The sequence below is a fragment of the Nesoenas mayeri genome (assembly GCF_963082525.1).
Source record: "Nesoenas mayeri genome assembly, chromosome: 1".
NCBI lineage: Eukaryota > Metazoa > Chordata > Aves > Columbiformes > Columbidae > Nesoenas > Nesoenas mayeri.
Genome location: NC_137541.1, coordinates 150,112,922 through 150,135,792, shown reverse-complemented (window position 1 = coordinate 150,135,792; position 22,871 = coordinate 150,112,922). Strand labels below are relative to the sequence as shown.

Here is a 22,871-nt window from a genome sequence, read left to right as displayed (position 1 = left end):
CTGGCTGGTCACCAAAGGTCTCAGTCACAGCAAGAGAGCTGGTAGGTGAAACCAAAATCCCAGCTGTCCCCTGAACAGTGGGCAGAGCCCTCCTGGTTTGGGCTATAATCTCCAATGGTTGACTTTCCTTCCTAAAAGTCTGGATTACCACAGCTGTCCCTGGTGCAATTCACTTACCTTTGAATGTCCTTTTACTCATAGATTTGGATGAGTTATTTGGCCACTCTACACCAAATGGTCTGAGGGCCCTACAATTTATACATACACAGCTTGTGTCGCTTTTACAGATCTGTTGCTTTTTTCCTGCCTAGCAGAGCTTCACTTGCATTTTTCTGCATGAGACATATTTAAAATGGAATATAAAAATAACACATTAATCCTTTCCTTCCTCTGCCTCCCTGATGAGCAAAGCTGTTGGAGTAAACTCAAACCCATTCCTTAATTTATAGAGAAATGCAGAAGCCTAAATCAAGCTTCGGGAAGATTACAGTATCACAGTATCACAGTATGTTTGGGATTGGAAGAGACCTCAAAAGATCATCTAGTCCAATCCCCCTGCTGGAGCAGGAACGTCTGGGTGAGGTCGCACAGGAACATCTCCAGGTGGGTCTTGAATGTCTCCAGAGAAGGAGACTCCACAACCCCCCTGGGCAGCCTGTTCCAGTGCTCTGGCACCCTCACTGAGAAGAAGTTTTTTCTCAAATTTAAGTGGAACCTCTTGTGTTCCAGCTTGATCCCATTGCCCCTTGTCCTATCATTGTTTGCCACCGAGAAGAGCCTGGCTCCATCCTCGTGGCACTCACCCTTTATGTATTTATAAACATTAATAAGGTCACCCCTCAGTCTCCTTTTCTCCAAACTAAAGAGACCCAGCTCCCTCAGCCTTTCCTCATAAGGGAGATGCTCCACTCCCTTCATCATCTTCGTTGCCCTACACTGGACCCTCTCCAGCAGTTCCCTGTCCTTCTTGAACTGAGGGGCCCAGAACTGGACACAATATTCCAGATGTGGTCTCACCAGGGTGGAGTAGAGGGGAAGGAGGACCTCTCTCGATCTACTAACCACCCCCCTAGATTGCAAACCTCCAGTGGAAAAGCTTCGGGGACACCAATTCTGCAAACTGCTGAAAGCTTTGAGTTGTCAACCCCCGCCCCGAGCTGCCGCAGACACCTCTTCCCTCCAGCAAAAGACTCAGGAAAACTATTGCTTGACCTGTGGGAAATACCAGGTGGTACAAACACCAGCGCAGATCTCATGCCCGCGTGGGCAGCTGCTGCCGACACCAACCCCAATGCGCTGCCCCCACTGCGTAGTGCCCTGGTACCCACCCCAGAACTCGGCACCGGAGCGTGGAGCAACGTGCCAGAGCAACATGCCGAGCAGCTTTGAAGGCTTTGCGCTTTTGCAGTAGCTTTTTTTATAACCAACCAACCAAGTGGCACAAAAGCTTCTCTATATCCAAGCTCAGGCAACCCCCAGTATGTGGCGGCCTCTCGGGAAGCCCCTGGTGTTGGTATTTCATTTTTCAGCTATGTCCTGTAAATGCTCCTGTGTAAGAGCGTTGGAGACACCTGGGCTGTGCTGCTGCGTGTAAACCTGCTAATCTAACAAGAGAAATAGGCCAGGAGAGCAACAAATGTTTTTCTGCCTCTCCAAGGCACCGCGATGTGTTTCATCAGAGGAGAACAAGCTGGGAGCAATAGACATAACAGGATTAAAATGGTGGCTGCTGCTCTGTCATTTTCCACGCTAGCCCGGGTGCCTGAGAATTGCTGAAATATGGCTGAAATGCTGCTGTGCTACATCTTGTTTAAAAAAGTGATTTGTTAAAAGAAAACCCACGCTGAATAAGTGAGTCTGGCCCATTAAAATAATATGTAAACACTGGCCCCACAGTTTAAGCATCACACATTTTGATAGCCTTTAGGAACTGAAAGGCAATTCTCACCCTTCTCTGCATTATCATATAACCTCATCAGAAGATAAACAGCCTCCTTACCCCCAAACATTTTGCAATTTGCATTTAGATTGTTCGGTGCCAATGTTCAGGATGAGATACTTCCCAGCTCTGTCAAACAAAACCTGACTGTCATTTAGCAGAATGGCAGTCAATTTATGTTTCCATTAATGCAGAATCCCCGGCAATTATCTGGGGAGGGGAGGGGGGAAACCTTAACAAATTGCCCCCTTGTCTGCTAGGCTGATTCTCCAGTGGGCAGCTGGAGGGCAAATTTGACATATCCATGAGGAAGAGCAAGTGAATGCCTTTCTGCTATTGCTGGGGAGAAAGGAGAGGCGTGGGGGGCAGCTCACAGACCCCCTGGCTGTGCAGCATCACACAGGGGAGTGGAGGCAGCGGTGAAGTGGGGCAGGTTCCCTACAGCTGGGTCAGGGATGGCGATGGGGACATGTCAGACTTCAACTCTCAGCCTGAGAACCAGAGCCCCAGAGGGTTTCCTCAGGGCTGGTATGGTGTGTGTCCCCTCAGCATATGGAGATGCGCTGCCAGGCGCTGCCCTGTCCGTGTGGTCCCCTGGGCCGTGCCTGTGCCCTCCTTGGGGACTCTGCCCCTAATGCTCATTGTGGTCTTGCTTGGCCAGGTGGGACGGCAAAGGACATGCCCTCCTGGCAACACAACTGCCCTCCACTGCTGCCACGCGCACCCCAAAACTTCACTCCTGGGGGCTTGCAAGCACTGACATGACTGGCATCAGATTTAACAAGCTCTTGTGCAGATGGGAAATGCAAATTTGATAAATTTTCCTTCTCTGACAGTAAGGTGAAGACACTGCTCCCTTCCCTCTTGTCTTATTGGCCTCATTTCTCCTCTGCCTCATCACTTAGTGATGCTCCCCATCACTGCTGAGCTACCCATAGGGAGCCCATGAGCAGCAGTATCCTTGCCACTGAAGGCAGCTCCCCCATCTCTCACCCCAATCTTGCACTGGGGCACTCCAGTGCTTTCCCCAGCTGCACAGTGCTGACAATACCAGCCAACTCCGAGGTTTCCCCAGCATGACATTTCCACAAGGATACTCAATCCTAATTAAAAATCCCACCCCCGCTTTCCAATGCCCTCACTGAGAGGGGTGTGCAGGTACCAACAGTGCAGCCCTCAGCTGCCCTCCTTGCTTGTGGGTTTTTCCACACACACACGTACACACGCACACAGGAGGTTGCAAAACCTGTAATCCTGCATGCAAGACTGTTTCTTTTGCCTTTGCAAAAATACCACGTCATGTCTTGACTGATGCAAAAGAGCTGTTTGTGTTGGAAACACCTTTCAGGGTCTTCCTTGCCAAATCGGCGGGATGCCAACTTTCCCTGGAGCTGCAGGGGTCTCCGTGGGGTGGGAGTAAAGAAGAGAGGCAAGTGGGCATGAGCTCACCTGCATTTGAGCTGTACCTATAAACACAGGGGGGATGCTCAGTGTGCTGCTGGGAAGGGTGGAGGGCCAAGAGGACCCCCGCAGTGCAAGCCCCTTGGTGGCCTGGATTGTGGTTCCTCGGCAGCAGCACAGGGCAGGTGGTGCTCCTCGGTGGCTGAGCAAAATTGAGTTGTTTCCTGAAGGGAGGGGAGGCACCCGCACCCACCCCAGTAATTGGAAATACATCTGTGACTGCTTGGAAAGTTATTTTTGCCACATGAAAGGCTGGGACGCGAGGACAGGGCCTTCTCCAGACTGTATCACCTCTTGGCTTCCCTGCTCATACAGATCATTTATTTGGTTTGGCACTGACTAGCCAAGCTGTGTAGCTGCCAGGTCCACCATGTTATAAGGAGCTGCTGATGTCAGGAAGAGCTTTTGGCTGCAGGAAAACCCTGCAGATGTTGGCCAGGTGGTTCTGCTCTCCACGAGCATTTAGGAATAGTCAAGCCATGTAACAGTTTTAGGATGATTATTTTGCTTTTGAAACATGACTGGGATTCCTGTCAGGCGCTGGAGCGGGAGCAAAGCGCAGTGTGCGGTGTGAAGGCTGGGCGAGGTGTGCGGTATGTGCTGGCGGCACAGGCTGGAGAGGTGCCAGAGGAGCAGGACCTGATGAAGCATGGAGAGGACCAGCACTCCAGACCAGTTTGGAAATACCTGGCAGGCTCCTCTGTGCAGCGTTTTGCACCATGCTACTTGTTAGGCAGGGTAACCAATGAGGTCGAGCAAAGGGAGAGGTGCTGCATGCCCACGTTCAAACTCTTGTGGTTTCCATACTTCAGAATTTTGACTCAAGATCCAGCTGAGGCAAAGAGGCACTCACATCACCGTGCTGGAGCAGTGGCTGCCTGCAGCAAGCCCATGGTGAACATGCTCTGGTTCCTCCCTGCTCTATGCACTCCCAGCTGGGGCAATGGATGTCCGCCTGCAGGTGCCTCTTCCTCAAAGGCATGTCCCAGCTGGATCAAGACAAACCCATCCAAACCCAGAGCAAACTCCCCCTCCAGATGCTCTGCACAGTGCTGCTGAATGGGAAGCTCAGGCCACATGCAAAAATGGGCGTATGCCCCTCAGCTGGGTTCAGGGGGTGTTTGCACAGGGTGCAACCTGCTCCTTCTTTCATAGTACATAGGAGGGATTCCTCTGCCCAAAAACCTGCTCAACCCACCAGGTGACCTCAGAGCAGCCCTGAAGCCCGCTGGCAGGATTAGAGGCTGCTGTTTTCCTCGCAAACACTTCTGCTGCCTCATCCCCTCTCAGCCTCTCTGCCACAGCCTTGACCTCACCACCTTAGTCCCTCTCCCTGGCCTGTCCTCACCCTCTTTCTCTGGACTCACACACCTTTTCTCCACAGGTAATCTGTTAACTTCTCAAGATTTTGATGAATCCCAGATCTGCCAAAAGAATAACCAGAAAGAGATTCTGACTTCTGCTCAGGCATCTCTTACCTTTGACTGATCTTTATTTATGGGGGAATCACTACTGAATGCAAAGATGTAGCGTCTGCTCAAAAAAAGCAGAGTTTGCAGAGTTGTCCTCACTGTTTTCTTTGCGAACCTCAGAGCTATTTACATTGCTTCTTCGCTTTGCCGTCTAATAGAGAGAGAAACCTCGGTCAAGTTGTCTTAATGTTTATTTTATTTAAAGAATCAGAAACACAGTCATTGTAGTTCATTTGTACTCATATCTGCCAACATTTCCTAAATCACGTTAACATTCATGTATAACAAAAACATTTTCTGAGCTGTGCAAAGTTCAAAGGAATTGTTCAATTACTTGAACTCATTTCTAGAAGAGCAAACCTGCCATTTTACAAACTGAGGCCACTAGAAGGAGTCTTTTCTTTCCCCATCCCCATTACAGGAAATGCAGATGCCCCCTCCTCCCCCTTTCCCTGGTATGACAGATACAAATGAGACCACAGTACGAGTCGAACCTCTCTCAGTCCAGGACTTTCCGAATGGCACTGGGTCACGTTTTCGTGTCACTGAGCTGTATTAAGTTCTGCACTTGTGCTCCTGGCATGGAAGTGAGTTGTCCAAGAAGATTTACTCAGTAACCCAAACTGTGATGATGAGCAATAAACAGGGGCCAGAAACAGCTGTTATCAAAATAGAAACACACTCTCCCCCAAATATTTTTTCTTGCAGGAGGTATGACTGGAAGCATTGTCATCCATTAAAAAACCCCATCATTCTCCCTGCAATATATATTTTAAAGCACTGATTTCATAACACGACATCTGCCTGTTTTCCTTGATTTTTCACACACCAATTTTTGTCCTGTTAGAGTTAAGCATGAAAAGGTGGAAATCTGGAACCATTTTAGATCTGGCTAAACACAATAGGCAGCAAGCAAGCCGTCATCCTGTTTCATTTTTCTGAGTGTAGTAAATACACCCAGGGAACAGAATTTTAAGAGAGTTTTAACCACTGTGAGTTGTCAGAAGAAAATCTCCTCATCTCTGACAGATCTAACCCATAATTTTTATTGGGATCGATAACATGCATTGTGGCCTTGCTGACTCGCTAACTGTGCAGTTTGCTGTTTGAGGTGCAGTAACACCAGTTCTGATCTGGACCAAATAAGTGGACAGATGTGGCTCTAGTCTCAAGCAAGTCTTTCCAGAAGATGTTTCTTCAGTCTCTTATTGGTTATGAAAAGGCAATTTCCTCTCAACAGTAACTAAACTTTTAGTGGCTGACTCATTACAATCTGGAATACGAACAAATGCGGCAACGTTAAGTATAAAAAGAAACACCCTGAAAATGATGCTTCCCTGTTTGAAGGTGCTATACTTGGCCACGGACTGTGTTTCTGGAATCGCTTTGTTACATGTGACAGCACGAAAAAACTTATTTTACAGAGAACAAAGTCACGGAGCTGAACTTAAAACGGGAACGCTCACTTACATGGGTTTTGATGTGTACTAGCATACACGGCTTGAATGAAAACAAAACTTACACCTTCGCCTATGAAATACCGGTAACGCAGTAATGATGTTCACCCACTGGGCCTCTTCCTTTTAATAAGATCATCTCCAGGTTACAGTGCCTCCGACACGCTTTTAAACGACCACCACATGTGGGCTCTGGCAAACAGCCAGCCGCTGGCAAAGGCAAGGTAGGGATACAGCTACGAAAACCCTTTCATCACGTTTCATTCCTCAGGAGCTGATGTCTTTTTAAATACTCTCACAATTGCATTGTGGATTTTTTTTTTTTCTCCTCATTCTGCTTCATATGAATAACTGGCTAAACTCCCTTTACATTTATTGCACCTTTAAGTCCCTGGTAGATGGAAGCTTATATTGCCTGATATGGTTTGTATTGTAGCTTGACCACGTTAAGAAATCAAACAGTCTCCAGAACTATACATTTCTACAGTAAGAAATCACATTTCGATAATGCTAATTACAGCTGTCGCAGATCAGCTCTCGTCTCCGCGATGCAACGACAGAGGAAAACTCCACGGTCCCTGCATGTGCTAGAACCTGCAGTGTTCTTCTTATTGCCATGAAAAAGTAAATTAAAACGACTCCTCTGGGAATTGCTTCCAATTCTGGAGTAATTATCACTCTCCAGACAGAACGGCGCGCTTCAGCGTGGATCTTCAGCCACTCTAAATACGTAGGAGAGAGCGAGCGCGTGTATGTTGCACAGACACGCTCCTCCAGGTATATTTATCACTGACCAGGCGGCTTTTTCTCTTTTCCTCTATGAAGCACGAACAGGCAGTCTGATCTTGATCTTCAGGTAAGTTTCTAATTTTGTATGTTGAATGCAAATCCTGTTGCAGCCTCTCTGTTTAACCAAACCAAATCTTTACCAATTAAAAAAAATAGCACCAGATGTATGAAAAAGAGGAAATGTCTGATCTAGTAGGAATATATATATAAAGTAGAGCAATTCTTACAGTAAAAAGGTACGTCATACAAAAAAGCAATGGAAAGTGACACTGAAGGACAAAAATCCATGCTGCATATAGTAAGGGCAGAAGACAGGCAAAAGGGATTCTGTTCAAATAACCACAGTTTAATGATGGAGCTGTACTCCCTCCAGGACCTCCCCGACAGCAGTGCCGGGACACCAGATGGTTTGGGACTCTGAGCACTAACACGCTCAATGACAAACTTGTGCAGCATATCTTTGAGGTATATAGAAAGCATGACATTAACATTTTGGACTCGTCGTTCTTCCTTGCATGACGATGCACCAATCTTCAGCTGGGGTTTTCTCTACCCTCCCCTCCCTATTTTTCCCTTGGGTAAAACGAAATCCCAGTTTAAGAGCTTCCTAGCACACCTCCTTGAAATCTCAAATCCATCTTGCATAGGCCAGTAATAAGAACACTGCAGCTCTGACAAATAAGTTACAGCAATATAACAACTTTCGTCTTAATTGTTTTTTTTTTTTTTTAAAGATATCTTCTCAATAATTTACACAAAGGGTTAACAGCCAGAGTTTAGGTTACGTACAGTCCAGACGGGCGTCCTTTCAGTCTGTGATTCCAGGTGGAAGGCACTACTTCAACATACCACGGTATGCACCACACGCAGTCTCAGGAGCACAACGGGGCACTGCGTCCCCAGAGCTGTAGACTGAAGGGCCTGGGGGGAGTCTTTGGAAAATAAAAATGGCAGTGGTTATCAGTCCAGTTTCCCTTTGCTGTCTCTTCTTGTGCTATGCAGTTTCCCCTGAAAGCTCCTCCAGTTGAGAGAGCGGCGAGCCGTCCTCAGAAGCTCTCGACAAAGCTCCCGGGGAACAGGCCCGTCCTGCCGTTCCTCTGCAACGTCCCTTTGTACCAGCCGTCCTCCCGTTTCTTGTGCACAAACACAATGTCACCCTCCTTCAGTTCAATCTCAGCCTCGCTCTGCGGCGGGTATGGGACCACGACGCGGTACCTTTGGAGACAAAAATGCAAAGACCAGGTCAGACAGTGGTTGAGCCTGTGCCGAATGGGAGCAGCCAGGCACCGTGTGTCCAGCAGACTCTACTGGGCAAGACATTCAGCTGGTCTTACACTGTCCCGAGCCCACACCTTCGGGAAAGGGCTGTGTAAGTAGACAGGATGGCTGTCAGGAAGGAAATCACCCCCCCAAAATCCCATGGAGGGCACCTCAGTGGTTCCTCTGCAAGCTGCCATTGACTGCTGAGGTCCTTTCCCTATTTCTGGTGCTGACCTGTAAAGCCAGACCTAGAAGCTGGCGCTGCTTTCAGGCTCCTTTCCCTCGGAGTGCTAATGATGTGTCAGGGCTGGCAGCAGCCTGGAACCCCACATCGCATCAGCCTGCTCTGGGAAAGAAAAGGGAGGCAGGTTTCCTCCTCCTTTCCTGCTCCCAATGCTTGGGCAAGTTCCTCAGGAGTGGCCTCTGAGGCTCCTGCAAGCTCACAGCCTGTACAGGACAAACTTTAGGACATGGGAAGCTTTTGTTTATTAAAAAAACTGTCTGGGTGTTGACTCACAATCAGTCATCTCACCTCTCCCTCCCTGCCTTCCCGTGAATCAGAAATCTTGAGGAAAAATACCTTTGGAAACACCAATAAGTGACATTACAAAATGGTTGTATCTGATGCACCTATGTTTTCTACTAAAACTCAGTATGACTGAGGCATCTCTGGCCAGCTTGACTGGAGCCTCTGTGGGGACGCACTCTGGAACCAGCCCATGAAAGGTATCATCAGATACTGGGTCTACTCGAGGTGGTCCCTGCTCCTGGTTGCATGTTGAGCCAGGGACTCAGCTCCTTTCTCCTGGTGCTTCATCTGCCTCTGCAGTAACATGTTACATTCAGTACTGTACCTGCTCCATCTGAAAATGAGGTTTGCAATGGTCTCACCAACTGTGATATCTGCAGAGGTCAGCTAAAGCCATTCACATTTTTCTTCTTATTACACGCCTTCGGAACACACTTTAGGTCCCTCAAATGTGGGAAAGGGAAGCTAAACCGGAGGGGTTTGAAATGGCTTGGGAAGCACTCTCCACACGAAGAGGGAGCCCTTGTCCTTAACCATTCACAAGGCTCTCCAGGAACTTAGTTTTCGAGTGTCACTTCATTTTAATGAAGTAATGACAGGTCTGATCCTGATAGAGCTATTCTGTACTCAGGCTTATCAGCAGGCATCCTCCTGAGAGCACAGACAGGGCCCTTTTACATTGGTGCACTTCTGTCCAGAGCAGGGAATATGTTTCTGCTGCACTGTTGTTTTTCTTCAGCACATGTACTTTCGCAGTCATCTGGCATTTGGTTAACAATCAATAACTGTCTTGCTAATTGCAAATTAATGAATATATTAAGATAGTTAAAAGATGCCAATTGATTACCTAAAGGCCCTTCTCCTGAGGATTAATATTTCCACAACCACTACATGGCCACTGATGCCTCAGTCATGTTTTTTAAAAGGTAAGTATTTATTTAAAATAATATCCTGTCCTCAAGGACTAAGTCCAATGTTCCCTGAGGCTCTGGAGCACTCCCTGGGGCCATTTCCAGTGAGATGGTACCGAAGCAATGGACCCTCCAGTGACAGTCACCAATTTTCTTTGCAGATGTTGCTTAGCTACCTAGTGACTGCAGTTCTGGAACTAGGGACTTCACCTGGACATGACAGTGAAAATTCTAGCTTTGGCTCCATGTTTGGAAATCTCTACAGCCAAACACCCCGTTACTTGGAAAAGCATTTAACTCCATTTGGAGTGAGATTCTGCTCTAAAATGTGACTACAGCCTTTTTGTCTTGCCACAGCAACACTGTCATTTGGAAAAAATATGTGCTGGTCTTCTTTGTCCATTGGTCAGTAAATCTAGTTGTCCCTTCCTCTGTGGAAAAACAAATAATAGAGGTTGAAATGTGTGCTGCTGGCTGGTTGCAGGAATATGGTCTATCACACTATAATCTCTGCAACTGCTACACTTATATTATGAAGCTTTGCCAATTACAGCCATTATGCAAATGAATGCACACATTATTTCAAACACTTTGCTGCAGTGTTGATTAATTAAATTATCAGAGTGGAACAATTGTAGCTAAGATGATGCCAAGTTTCAGATCTTGTAACGCTATGCACAATCACAAAGCACTGGAGCTCTACACCAGCATCTCAGGAGGCTTTGAGAAAGAAGAGGATCAGACCTCAACAGCAGCCAGGTGGTGCAGAGCTACTCACGGGCCCTTTTGGCAGATCAGGAGACAGAAACAAAGAAAAAAGTGGCGTCTTGGGCAGGGTTGCCCCAAAGACCCATCTGGGACTGCCAACACCTCATCCTTTTAAAGCCAGACTACATCCTAAGAGTGAGGAGCTGCTAGTCCCTAAATGGTTCACATGAAGAGGGAGGTGACCACACTCAACAGGAATGTGCCCATCGTCATAAAAGGGGTTCAACACAGCATCTCCTTAGAGATTTAGAAAAATAAATCTCAGTTGCTGCATAACTAAATGAAGTACTTTTTTTCCCATTTAAGGAAAACCCAAATGCAATGGCTTAAATTTAATTAACTATGGTACCTCATAGGATAGCACCAAAGTGTTTTTGATACAATAATGAAATCTGAGATAAGAACGACCTTACAAATTGGTTAAGAAATCTTTTGTGAGAGACAGAGAAAGATGGTCTGCTTTTTCCCTTGAGAGGCTTTTGAAGCAGGGCCTGGGAGAGGCAGCCCGCTTCCAAAACCCCTCCAGAGAAAGCAGAGCATCTTTTTCCATCAGCCATGCCACCCCTCCAGACCTCCAGGTGGCATCTCAGCCTAGTTTATCCTCTGGAAATGAATTGCAAATACTTATATTAGTCATATTTTTGGCAGAAAAGATCTCTTCTTTTCCCTCATCCCTCACTCCCAAAAAGGCAGTGCCGTATAGTTCTATTTATATCCCCCCTTTTCATTTCCCCTTTTGTCCATCCCCTCTTTGAGAAGCTACTACAAAACTGCAGATTTTCTTACACCAAACTGCTTCCTGGCATTTTAAATGGATCTCAGAGTGATTTCAATTTTGTCCGTGTCATATAACACCTCTAAATTACCAGCTTCTAAAAATGCTAATCAGCTGGGCAACAATTGTGATGACAAGTGTGGCAACCACCCCTGCCTATTTTTAACAATGTTTGGTATTTTCTGTTGTAAATCCTACTTCTGCATAGTTGTAATTCTGCCTAATGTTAACCATTTTGGCCCAAACTCTCCACAGTGGCTGACTGTGTCAGGCTGAGGGTTCCACATTCAGCCCAAATGGTCTCATCACCTCCAGGAATAATGTGAGGGTTTTTGCAGAAGCAGCAGGATCCAGGTGAGGAGCTTCCACAAAATGTTTTTGGGAGCAAAGACCTGTTCTGTGGCCCCACTGGTCTGTCAAGGATGGTGTTCCTTCAGAAAATGACCCCTTCTCAGCCAGGTGAAAAGCATTCAAACCACCCCAAAATGGCACATGCTTAGTATAACCTTATATGAGCACTGAAGGTAAAATTTCTGCTGGTTCATGCTCCAAGGTGTCCTAGCTCTGCAGGACCTCAGAGGCTGCATTTTTCTTCCTTTCCTAGCAATGAGCTCCTCTCATGTTTTTCTCCCAGGGCACAAACTTGATGTTGGACCTCCCCAGTGCTGGCTGCTGTGGCATCTTTTGGTTGGGCACTTCATCCCTGGAGGGGACTGTCCAGTATGGGCTGTGGCCTGGGGAAGGTCCTTGGTGCCCAAGAGAAAATACATGAGGAGAGGCTGTGGGTAGTCTCAGCAAGGACAGGGGACGGCGTTTGCCTGGGCCAGGGAGATGGAGAGCGGCGTAAGATGAGGGAGAGGGTGGAGGGGGAGGGAGGCTGATGGGAGAAAAACTGGGAGCTGAGGGAGAAATGGGACCTTGATGAAAACTGTAAGCCCGGAGAGAAGGTGTGGGTATGGTTGCTGAGGGCAGCAGCTGTGCTGAGATGAGTCTGCAAGAATGAAGAGACTTGGTTGGAGGGAGCCTGGGGCTGGGACATGACATCCCACAGGGCAGGAGGCTGCACAGGTAGAGGCTGGCACTAGGGCTAAGGGTGGAACACGGACCCTGGCAGCAATTAACTCACTGAGAGCTGGGAATGGGCCCACCATCCCTGTCCCTCTGCTGTCAGCAAAGACCTAAGAATCCCACTGTCTTCACAACACTAGTCCTTGAAGTCAAAAGAAACACCTCTCCCACGCAAGTCTCCCTTTGCTACCACTGGTGAACATCTGAAAGGTGCAGCTGAGACTCCTAACCCCAAACAGGTGTTACATGATGGAAGTTCTGGTTTGGTTTTTTTTTTTCTCCTTTAAAAAAAAGCACCCTGACTAAAAATGTCATGTATGTAGATACATAAAGACATCCACTACCTTAACAGAACAGGAATGTTTCACACCCCTGAATATGAGATGAAGAAACAGGCAACTAAAACTGCCCATGATTTCACTTTTTCTCGTGTGCAATACAATCTTTCATTACATGATTGCACTATATTTTCCCCATAAAATCTGCATAGGATGCCTGCCTCAGTGCACAAGTTGTCCCACTCTGGACGTGAGTCAAGGCTCTGACGTGGAGGAGATATGTGGCTGCCAAAGCCACCTCATCTTTCACAGAAGCTGGAGGATGTCTAGTGGGTGACCACAGTGAAACTCACTGAGTAGCGCAGGTGTGGGGAGAGTGGCTTCTCTGACTCCTCCAGCTGCAAAGCCTCGTGCCACACTTTCCACAGAGTGAGACTCATCTCATGCACCCCACCTGCGTAAGAGTCAGTTGTCTGGTCTACGTTACTCATGCAAAGCTCACTGTCAGCATGCACAGTTTTGATCAGAAATGATCAGTAATTAACAGCTGGGCCCAGTCCTGGACACAGGAAAGAAAAATCCAACGAAATACTGAATATCTGCTTAATGAGCAAATACATGCATCCAGGACACTGGTGGAGCTACAGAAACTTGAGAAAACAGATGTAACAGGTATAACCTCCAATATGATCCTATTTAGAGTGCTTGAGTTTGGATACTTAATGCAGGTTTCAGTTCGTCAAAGTATCACACGCCCATGACAGGTTTCAGAAGTCCAGTCCTGTGACTCCAGCAGGTCCCTTGTGTGTTAGCAATAAGCAGTTAGTTCTGTTTGGGGATAGATAATTGGTGACAATGAAGCATCTAGCCCAGTTAACCACTGCTCTTGTTTACCAGTGGAGCTTTAGTTCTTCATCCTTTTTTCTGGCAGACTGCAGAGACTTGCACAGCACCTCTGCTCACTACAAGCCAGGACCTGCTTCACCATGTTCCAGTGTCTGAACCAGCAGCCTTAGAAGGACAAATCTCTGTCAGATCTTTTAACCTCCTGCTGGAAATATTGCAGGAGTCAATTTCTGAGATGGTTAGTTTTGCCTTCTCGGTCCTAAGGCAGGTATTCCTAGTCAGAGGAGCACTTAACCATGTGCGTACATGTCACTGTTCAGTCAGAACTTACTCCTGGGTTCATTTTTCTGGTATCACGTTCCAGGCAAGAAAAAAATCCCTTCCTCCGCTTTCCCTCCTGGCAAAGAAGAGATACGTGCACAGCAAAATTGAAGTCAATGGGCATTAAGCACATGCTTGAATGCTTCCTTGAATTGGGAGCTCAGTTTCTAATGTGGCAGTGATTTGTAGAAAGGATACATGGAAACACAAAGGGGTCTATTTTAAAGGTCAAACTCGCTGCTCCCGTCTTATTCTGCAGCACGGTTGTGGTTACAGCTTGCTTGAGGGCTCCATGAAAACCACAGAAACATGGCACAGATATGCTAGTCGTGACAGTACGTCTGGGTACGACCGCTTTATCAGAATATAACATGGCAGAATTAGTGCCGGTTACTATAAAAGACTCAACAACGCGTGACATGTTTTACTCAGGTTTGCATCTGGGAACAGTGCCAGGCAGTGGGGGGAATGTGACTCACACACACACACACACACATGCACGCTCAGCTCTCCTGTTTTGCTTCATGTACAGTCATATTTTCTGGAAGCGGGTGGCAAGGGAAGTATTTTGCTTTGGCACAGCTAGGCAGACAGCACACCCCTCTCCCACGTGAACCAACAGCATTGGTGGGATGTGGGCAAGTCTCTGGCCCAGGGCCTGCCTCACGACAGCACATCCCTGTGCTGGTCCTGTTTCTTGCACCAGCAGAAACTGGACAGAGCAGGAGGTGTAAAAGAGTGTGTGGGGCACATGCAGCCTGGTGGGATATTCACTTGACAGTCAATCACTGCAACACGAAGTGACAAGGACACCACCTGGGAAATTTCTCCACTCTGCTGCTCAGACTGCTGGATGCTTTATGGCAGAGAGCAGCTGAAGGGAGGTGGTTTTATAAACGGATAGTGGGAAACTACACCCAGAAGGCAGAGATGGGTACTAACTATCCCAGAAAGCTGGTTAAATGTCAAGGCTAAATGACAGGATTGCTAGGAAAAATTTCCTTTCCAATCCAGCCATCCATAACTACATTTTGGAAATATCAAGCAGCATAAGAGAAATAACTGTTCTCACTCTCCACATGTACAAAAAATGAATGAGAGCATAAGCATTAGCAGCATCTCCGAGAGGGCGAACCTCACTTCACCTTCCCATCTGACTGGCTGCAACTCCTATGAAAGGCTGCGCTGCCAGGCAGCGGAACAAGCAATTCTCCCCTTAAATCCTGAGCGTCAAGCTGCCAGCAACCACAGCCTTTTAATGCACCCCTGATGTGGCTAGTGGCACGACTGCTGGGGTTTGATCAGTAGCCTGGATGTGGCTAGTGCTGGAGCTGCAAGCCAACCTCTGTGGGAGAAGGAACGGTGCTCTGCTGCCTGCGTGAGCCTCATTTCCAATGCCGTAAATATTAAAGAATGTGCTACTTCTTCCAACCTTTCAGTGCTCTGTCTCTGTGCGCACAGATGGGCGTTGGGAGACAGAAAGCCAAGTACAGCTAAGTGCACTGAAATGCTTTGCAGCTTTTTAAAATTTCATCCATCCAGCATCTGAATCTGTTTATCTAACCTTTTTTTTTCTTTCTTTTCTTTTTTTTCTTTCTTCCCCCCCCCCCCCCGCCTTCTCTTCCCCTTTCTTTCTCAGAGAATTGCTCCTACTGTGGGGATGAAATGCACTAAAATGCAAGCAAGCAAAATATGGAGCTGAGTGACGCTGAATGCAAGTTCCTCCATTGCCAGATGTGAAAAGAACAAGTGGCTTGAAAAACATGATTTGTTCTTTAAAAAAATATAATTTGGGACTTCTGAGCAATTTGGTGATTTAATGAGCACAGATGGAGGTGGGATGAATTTCTAGGAGACAAGTGTTTAATGTATCTGCTCAGATTATTCCAGGACTAAACATTATCCTGCCTAGTGCACGAAGGTAATTAATATTTCCCATTATGGGCATGAAATAACCCATATGATCAGTTAAGGAATGCAGATACACCAGTGATATGAAAGTTAATTCATAAATCAATTAGAGAATTTTGCCTGCTGTGTATAATTAGGGTTACTTCAATTATAGCTTATTTTTGGATTTAAGACTCAGGAATCAAAATGCTTAAAATCACAGTAAGTTCCTTACCACCATGTACTACAATTGGAAGTACTTACTCAGTTTTTGCAGTCTAAATCTATTTACTCCTGATTCCAGCACAGCTGAGCAGACACAGCTAACTCATGTCCCTCTGGTTCTATTCTGCCACTTAAAATTGTCACTATTTGGCGTATTAAATAATGTGTCTGGACTACTCTACAGTAAAGCTTCGAGAGCAGCACCGCAACAGCCAGCTCTGGAGATGTCAGGGGATGTTCTTCCCGGCTTCTTTTCATGGCTACATTTAACTAAAGGTGAAGCATTCTACTGATTTAGTTACATTGGTGCTAAATCTGGTTTATATTGATTTAGCTTTTCTTATAGCATTAATCTAAACTGATGTAGACCAAATTAAGTGCGCCTAAATAGGGATTGGTTTTTCACTCCTTTTACTAAATTGCTTTTTCATGGATTTTAAGGACAAGAGACTACTGTGATAGTCTGCTCTCGCTGCCTTCATTACAATGCTGAAGGACTTGCCTGTATTTATTTCTGCTTCAAGTCTAATAGCTGTGCTTGAACAACAGCATCTCTTTCAGACAAAATGCTTGATCTAGAGTAAAAATATTCCCATGTCTATGCTGTCTGCAGCCTCTTACAGACGGTTACCAAGCCTTTTCTAAGCCTGCTATTTAGCAGGTGTACCAGAGCTCCTTGTATCACTCACTACAATTATATTGTTTTAAATCTTTCATTGTCTCTATGATGTGTTTCTGAGGCCATTCCACTTTGCCTCAGATTTGGCTCTTCTGAAATACACTGTTACTCTGTGTTCTCCTTACCAATGTGCTGAATTAGCTCTGTACAAACAGGTCTGCCCTCCTCATGACCTACCTCCCACTTCAGTCCTCAGTTCTGCAACAGCAAAGACTTTATGTTGACAGTGCAGGTCCAAAACCCAAATAATCTTCTAGTGATTTCAGATATGAAGTTAGAGTTGATGCCAGTGAATCAGTTTTCAATCCACTTAGGATCTGCTGTGTTGGTTGTGTAAAGTTTACTCAGCAAGAGATTTTATGGTAACAAACCAGATGCCTTAGAGTAGTTTAAATAAATTACAGTGTCGTTGTTACCTTCCCAACCAAATTTCAACCCGCATTCAGTAAAACATTGTGTAAGGTATGAACTTTCCTGTAGTATCCCTTATTGTGTGTGCATCATCTGCTCGATGACCCCACTTGCATTCAGGGTCCAGAGACTTCCCTTCAGCCTCTTTCATACACTCAGACAAAAATAGTTTCTTTCAAATTTCTGGAACTTTACTATTGTCCCAAAATTGTTTTAAATATCAACTCCAGAGAGTTTCCTAGACTGCTTTTTGAAAACCCTCTGATGCTTTTGTAAAAAGCATGTTCTCCTCAATCACTTTTTGAGAGGCGAGCGTTTCAATAGCATCATATCAGTGCATTATCTGTTCCCTTCCCAGTCCTCAAACTTTTCTTGTAGAAAATATTTACCTGAAGCCAATATGACTCTGCACATGGAGACCTAGCTCTTTTCTGTACCTGTTTCCAGGCAGTTATCTCTCTCTCCATCTACTTTTGTATTTTGGTGTTCCTACTCTACTCTTTTTGGGTTTGCAAGGTCAGTTACTGTAAGGTACCAACCAAGGTGTGGAGCAGGCTGCTGAAATGAACTCCAGAATCACTGGTACATTCTTCTGTAGAAATGAGACACACTTTTGGCAATGGGCCACTGAAGATGGCACTACCTGTAAATATCCTAAATTAGGAGAAGTTGAAATAGTCTTTTGTATTGCAGAACAGGCCAAAAATGGCCTTGGTGAGCAAACACATCACCCCTGTTGGCCCCAAGCAGGAAGCACCAGATAACAACTCCATAAGTTTATTAAAACATGGGAATCCCACTTAAAAAGTGGCTTTTGCCAACAGCATTTACACCCTCTGGGCTGCAAAAGCACTGCTGTCCTCCATATTTAGAGCAGGGCTGTACAGTGTCACAGACAGATGCTGCTCATCGCTTTTTTTAATCAATGAACATTAAACCTGCACTGTGTGTCAAATGATTTTCAGTGGGCAGATGCATGTAAGCCCTGTCTTCCTAAAAGACAGCTGATCCACCTACAGTCAATCCACAGAGAAGCAAAACTGCAACAACCTATGAGCAAGTTAAACTTGCAGCCCGCCTCCAAATGCTCCCTGAGGATGCAGGTGACCTGGGCAGACACACAGCTTACCTTTCCCGGGGCAAAGGCTTGGGCTCTGGCCGAATAGCTGCCATGGAAGAGAGGGGCTGCCTGGCAGGAGAAGGGATGGAAAAATTCAAATCCAAGGAGCCAGTTTTCCTGTGCAGAGGTTCCAGCCCCATGGCTCCCTGCATTTCACTCTCGATAGGGCACGAGCCGGCTCTGCCGTGGCTGGAGAGGGAGGAGAGCTCGGGTCCCACAGCCCCTTGCAGGACTCCGATGGCTGCCTGGGGGTCGTGGGTCGGGGACACAGACGGTGGGGATCGCGACTTCTTTTTTGTTGATGCACCTGCCAGAAGTTTCAGCAGCCCGCTCTTCTTCTCCTTCTGCAAAGGAACCAAATGAAATATGGGCGGTGAGCAGACATACCAACTCCCTTTCTTTTTCTTTTGGAAAATCTCGGCATGTGTGGCAAAACTGCCATGACTAGAGGCAGAGCCAAGCAGAGCTTGAGCTTTTGGTAATAAAGATCCTACAAAAATCCCTCCCCATCCAACAGGGTTTCAACTCGTTCAGCAGAGTAAGGACTTAACATACTACAAAGATTATCTCAGTTTTCAAGTCCATCCAGGCAGTCATGGTGCGCCTCTTAAAAGAAAAAGTGCAGTTACAGTGTGACAGCAAAGGTACAAACTTCCCATGCAGAGAAAGCGGCAACTGAGTGCTGCCCTCTCTCTTCCAGGAGAATCCCAATAGAGAAACTCCTCAAAAGTAACAAGTCAGGCCCTATGGCTAAAAACCTCTTCTGGGAAGCACGAGGGTCTGAGGAGAGGTGTCAGATCCCAGCCTATAGCAAGAGAAGCACTCGTCATCACTGCCTTGTTTGCCACCTGATGCAGATTTACGGTCGGGAGAATGGGCACAAGACATGGGTACAATGGTTTAATAGCTCTTTCCATAACATGCTCCCCATCATATCCTGCATCACACACCTGTACCTATTCACATCTCCCTTCCACAAGTGGGTCACTTCTCCTTGTGTGTTAAGGTAGAGGTATCACTTTTATGTTTGAAGATAGACCACAGAATTCACAATTGGCAATTGCAGTGGCAGGGCATGGGAGATTTCAAAGGGAGTTTCTGATACAGAGGGATGAAAACAAGAAAACAACATCCTTTCAATTAATGTGAAAACAAAAGAAAACAGTTCAGCCTGCAATACTGAAGAAACACATCTGACCTTGTGGGTTTTATAGCAGTGTGAGAAATCCTGCTGCACACTGACCTCAAGTATACACAAATATCAAATATTAGGTCCTTCAGCTATAAAGCTTTTTGGGTAGCAGGACTGCGTGCAGAAACCGGCCATCCTCCCGTGCACGCTGCACAGCACTAGGCTAGAGCTGCAAATAGCAATTCCCTTTTTTTTTTCCCAATGACACAAGAAGTTCTGCAAAAGGTCTGTTAGATTTCTTCCTCTTCTGTCAGAAGTGTAAGCCATTACCCGAGACTTTCTTCAGAGACTCAGGGCTGTGAAGTTTAGCTATGTTTGATAATTTGTTCTATAATAGCATCCCACGGGATTAAAACTAACCCAGCAACTGCAAAATGTATGGAACAGAGACTATCTCTCTGTCTTTAAGCAGGAACACTCTTTGGAAATACAAGCCAGTAATTTATTTATACTCTGTAGACAAAACGTCCCATGCAAGGTTTAAAATGATGCTCTTTTATGTGCTGACTGCTGAAGTAATTTCTCAAAGCAGCTTTAAAGAATAAAAGGGCTACAATAAAATAAATATAACCTTTTAGAAGATGCTTGGATTTACTACAGTAAATGTACTTGGAGTGTCTGATATCTCTGCTCTAAAAGTTCTTGTTTGCACTCTTTAGCTGTCACAGAGTGGTAAGAAAACAGAAATACCTTAGATGTTAAGACATGGAAGAGCTAAGATGAAGCATAGTTGTTATTACAAAGTCCATTAACTTTTGAGGAGTAGAGTCTGAACTACTCTTCAAGATCCCAGTCTCCTGCATACCATGGGTTCCAACTATATCCTCTGTTTAAAAGGGCATTTGTCACTTACAGGATGAAAGGATCCATCCTGCCAAGATGTTCATTCGGGCAGAATCCATGGAAGCTGAGGGAAGCTGGCCATATGGCACCATCAGGTCAAAAATACTAAATAAATTCCCCTGGAAACAATAAAAAAGCAAACCCAATGCCCCTGAAAAATGTCTTCTTTCCCTGATGGGAAAGGACAGTTGGGGGAAGTGTGGCAGGTGTGCATGGTGGAATTCACCTGAAGCATCAGAAAAATAATTCAGTGTTTTCCTCATTCACTAATTAAGAAATATCTCTGCTGTCACCATTATACCAAATTTTAAAGCTCTTCATAAAATCACAAAACTCTCCTTTCCCTGTGGTGCACTGAAACAATAGCTCTAATGATCCCAATATGCGTACTATGTCAATATGCATTTGAAGGTGTCTAAAGGTCAGTGACAGAACACAATGGCCATTGTGGGGCTCCGGAGAAATGGCTATTGTGCAGCAGTGAGCACTTTGAGCCTCTTTAATTGGCGGCTTTGCACATGCAAAGTAACTATGTGAACTAAAGCCCTGTATAATGAACAATTAATATTCCAATGTGGTAGCAGGTTTTCTAATTTTTGCTTCTAATTTAAATACCTTGGCAAATTTTCACTAGAAAAACCTTGTGTGACTTAGACCATTTAAGGCACAGAAGCAAAAATCTTTGGAAAGGAGGAGATGCATATATTCGCACTCATCTGTACATTAAAAACCAGATGAGTCTGACAGTCATTCAGTTTTGTTTACATGGTTAGCCCTGGCATAAATTTCTACACTCAAGCTACTACCCCTCAGACAACAGAGAGCTACAATGAACTTGCTGATGTACGCTTTGTTCTACTCTAACAAAAGGAAAAACAAAGAATTGATTTTTAACCCTTCTTAGTCTATTGAGCATTTCACTAAACTTTTGAGACTAAGATCTGTGTTCTCTAGAGAGAAAAGATGACTTACTCCAATTGTTAAGCCTAGTCCTGCTAGTCAAAGCCCGAGAAGTTCCATCCTCCCCATCGTGGCCTTGGGCAAGATATTTAGAGGTGAACTGATCCTAAACCAGTTCGGGTGCCTGGAGATCAGACATTACATCCAGCTCTTGCTCCCTTTGAATCTGGCAAACATTCTCAGCCTTCTGGTATCACACTGCCAGATCCTCTGCCGACGCCGCTCAGAGCACTTCCAGCAAAACAAGGACTGTCAGGAGCTGATAATTTACTGCGATGTCTCTCGTGAGAAACAGATTGGGTTTGAACCTCCTATGATCAGCAGTTCAACCTAAACCCCTTCACGTTCCCTCTCCACATTTGTAAAATGGGACTAAGTTAAAACTCCTCCTTGTGCCACGGGAATTCATTAATGACTCCAGTGTTACAAAGCTGTACATTTCTTTGAGAGTAACTGGTCCTTTTCCATGGCTTTAATATTAAAACAAAACAAAAAAAGGTTTGCAATGGGATGTTAGCATGCAGTCCCAGTAGTGATTTATTGCAAATGTCCAAGTATTATGAATTCATTTAATATTTAGTATAATAGCAGCCATCCTTCACAAGAAATTAATTTAATATTTATATGGCTGTCCAAGACAGTCCTTTCTTCAGCAGTTTCACTGTAAATCAATGGAGCATTGCTGGGTATAAATGCTGTAGAGAAATCCATACCGATTGGTTACAGACTCTGTGGTTTTGAAAAGAGATAAGACGTTTATGGAGGACATATCTGATGACTTTCAGGAATGAAGTTTTTGAATTGAAAAAAAAGATGGTTTACTTTTTCCATTCACAGATGGCTGTTTTATTGTCTTCTAGGAAATCTGTAATCTACTGAAACAGCTGTGTAATTATTGAGTTTTCTTTGTCTAGTAGCTACATTTCCAATTGACTGCAAACGGTGTTTGACGTCGCTGCCTCCTGAACCTGCCAAGGTCAGACCTTCCCATCTGTGTTGATGGATGGATTCACAGTATGGACAGCACTTCTCCCATCTCCTGGTTACTGCCCACATGTTTAACTGAATTTAAATCGTCACCTTTGTGTTGCTCAGGTTTTATTCTAGGAAGTTCAGAGTCAATACTTCCAAACCATGAATTTCACAAGGATAAACACTTTGTTAAAAATCAAAAAAACAAAAAACAAAACCAAAAGTCTGAAATTAGCTCTTTTAAATAAACTCCAAGCTCTTTCTAGTTAAGAAAAAAAAGGACTGTAAATATAGACAGTATAGGCAGGTCAGAATTTCTTGCTTCTCTAGCAAAGACTATGCTTGAGACTTCTTCCCTACAGTGCAGCACAAAGGAATCTCAGTGGAAAACAGTCTCTGGCAGCCCAAGGATGGGATGGGCAGTATCTCTGTGACCCTGAAGCAGACACCTGGGGAAGCCAGCACTTGGGCAGGTGTGAGTTTCCCTCAATATGTCGCTGTGGGAACATTTGGAACAGTGAATACAGTCTGAGCTTAAGAACTCACAAAGGACTTGATCAAAATTGAAATCTCAGATATGTAAATGTTGAAATATTTTGCTTCACAGTAATTGGGGATGATTTTTCCCCTCATTAATAACCCCACTTGAAGATAATAACTAGCTCTTCTTTCAGCTTCAGAGATGAGATGAGCACAGAATGAAGC

General features: G+C 45.4%; 1 protein-coding gene across 1 annotated transcript in view; it reads right to left on the bottom strand.

Annotated features, from left to right (window-relative positions):
- Positions 1-8,164: 8,164 nt before the first annotated feature.
- Positions 8,165-22,871, bottom strand: part of SH3RF3 (SH3 domain containing ring finger 3) — a gene marked incomplete at its 3' end in the record, with an annotated part of 251,390 nt that continues 236,683 nt past the window's right edge. The window contains exons 9-10 of the mRNA XM_080346431.1: positions 18,209-18,543; positions 8,165-8,333 (exon numbers count right to left, since the gene is read on the bottom strand). Coding sequence (XP_080202557.1) covers positions 8,165-8,333; positions 18,209-18,543 — 504 coding nt within the window. The remainder of the gene's footprint in view (positions 8,334-18,208; positions 18,544-22,871) is intronic.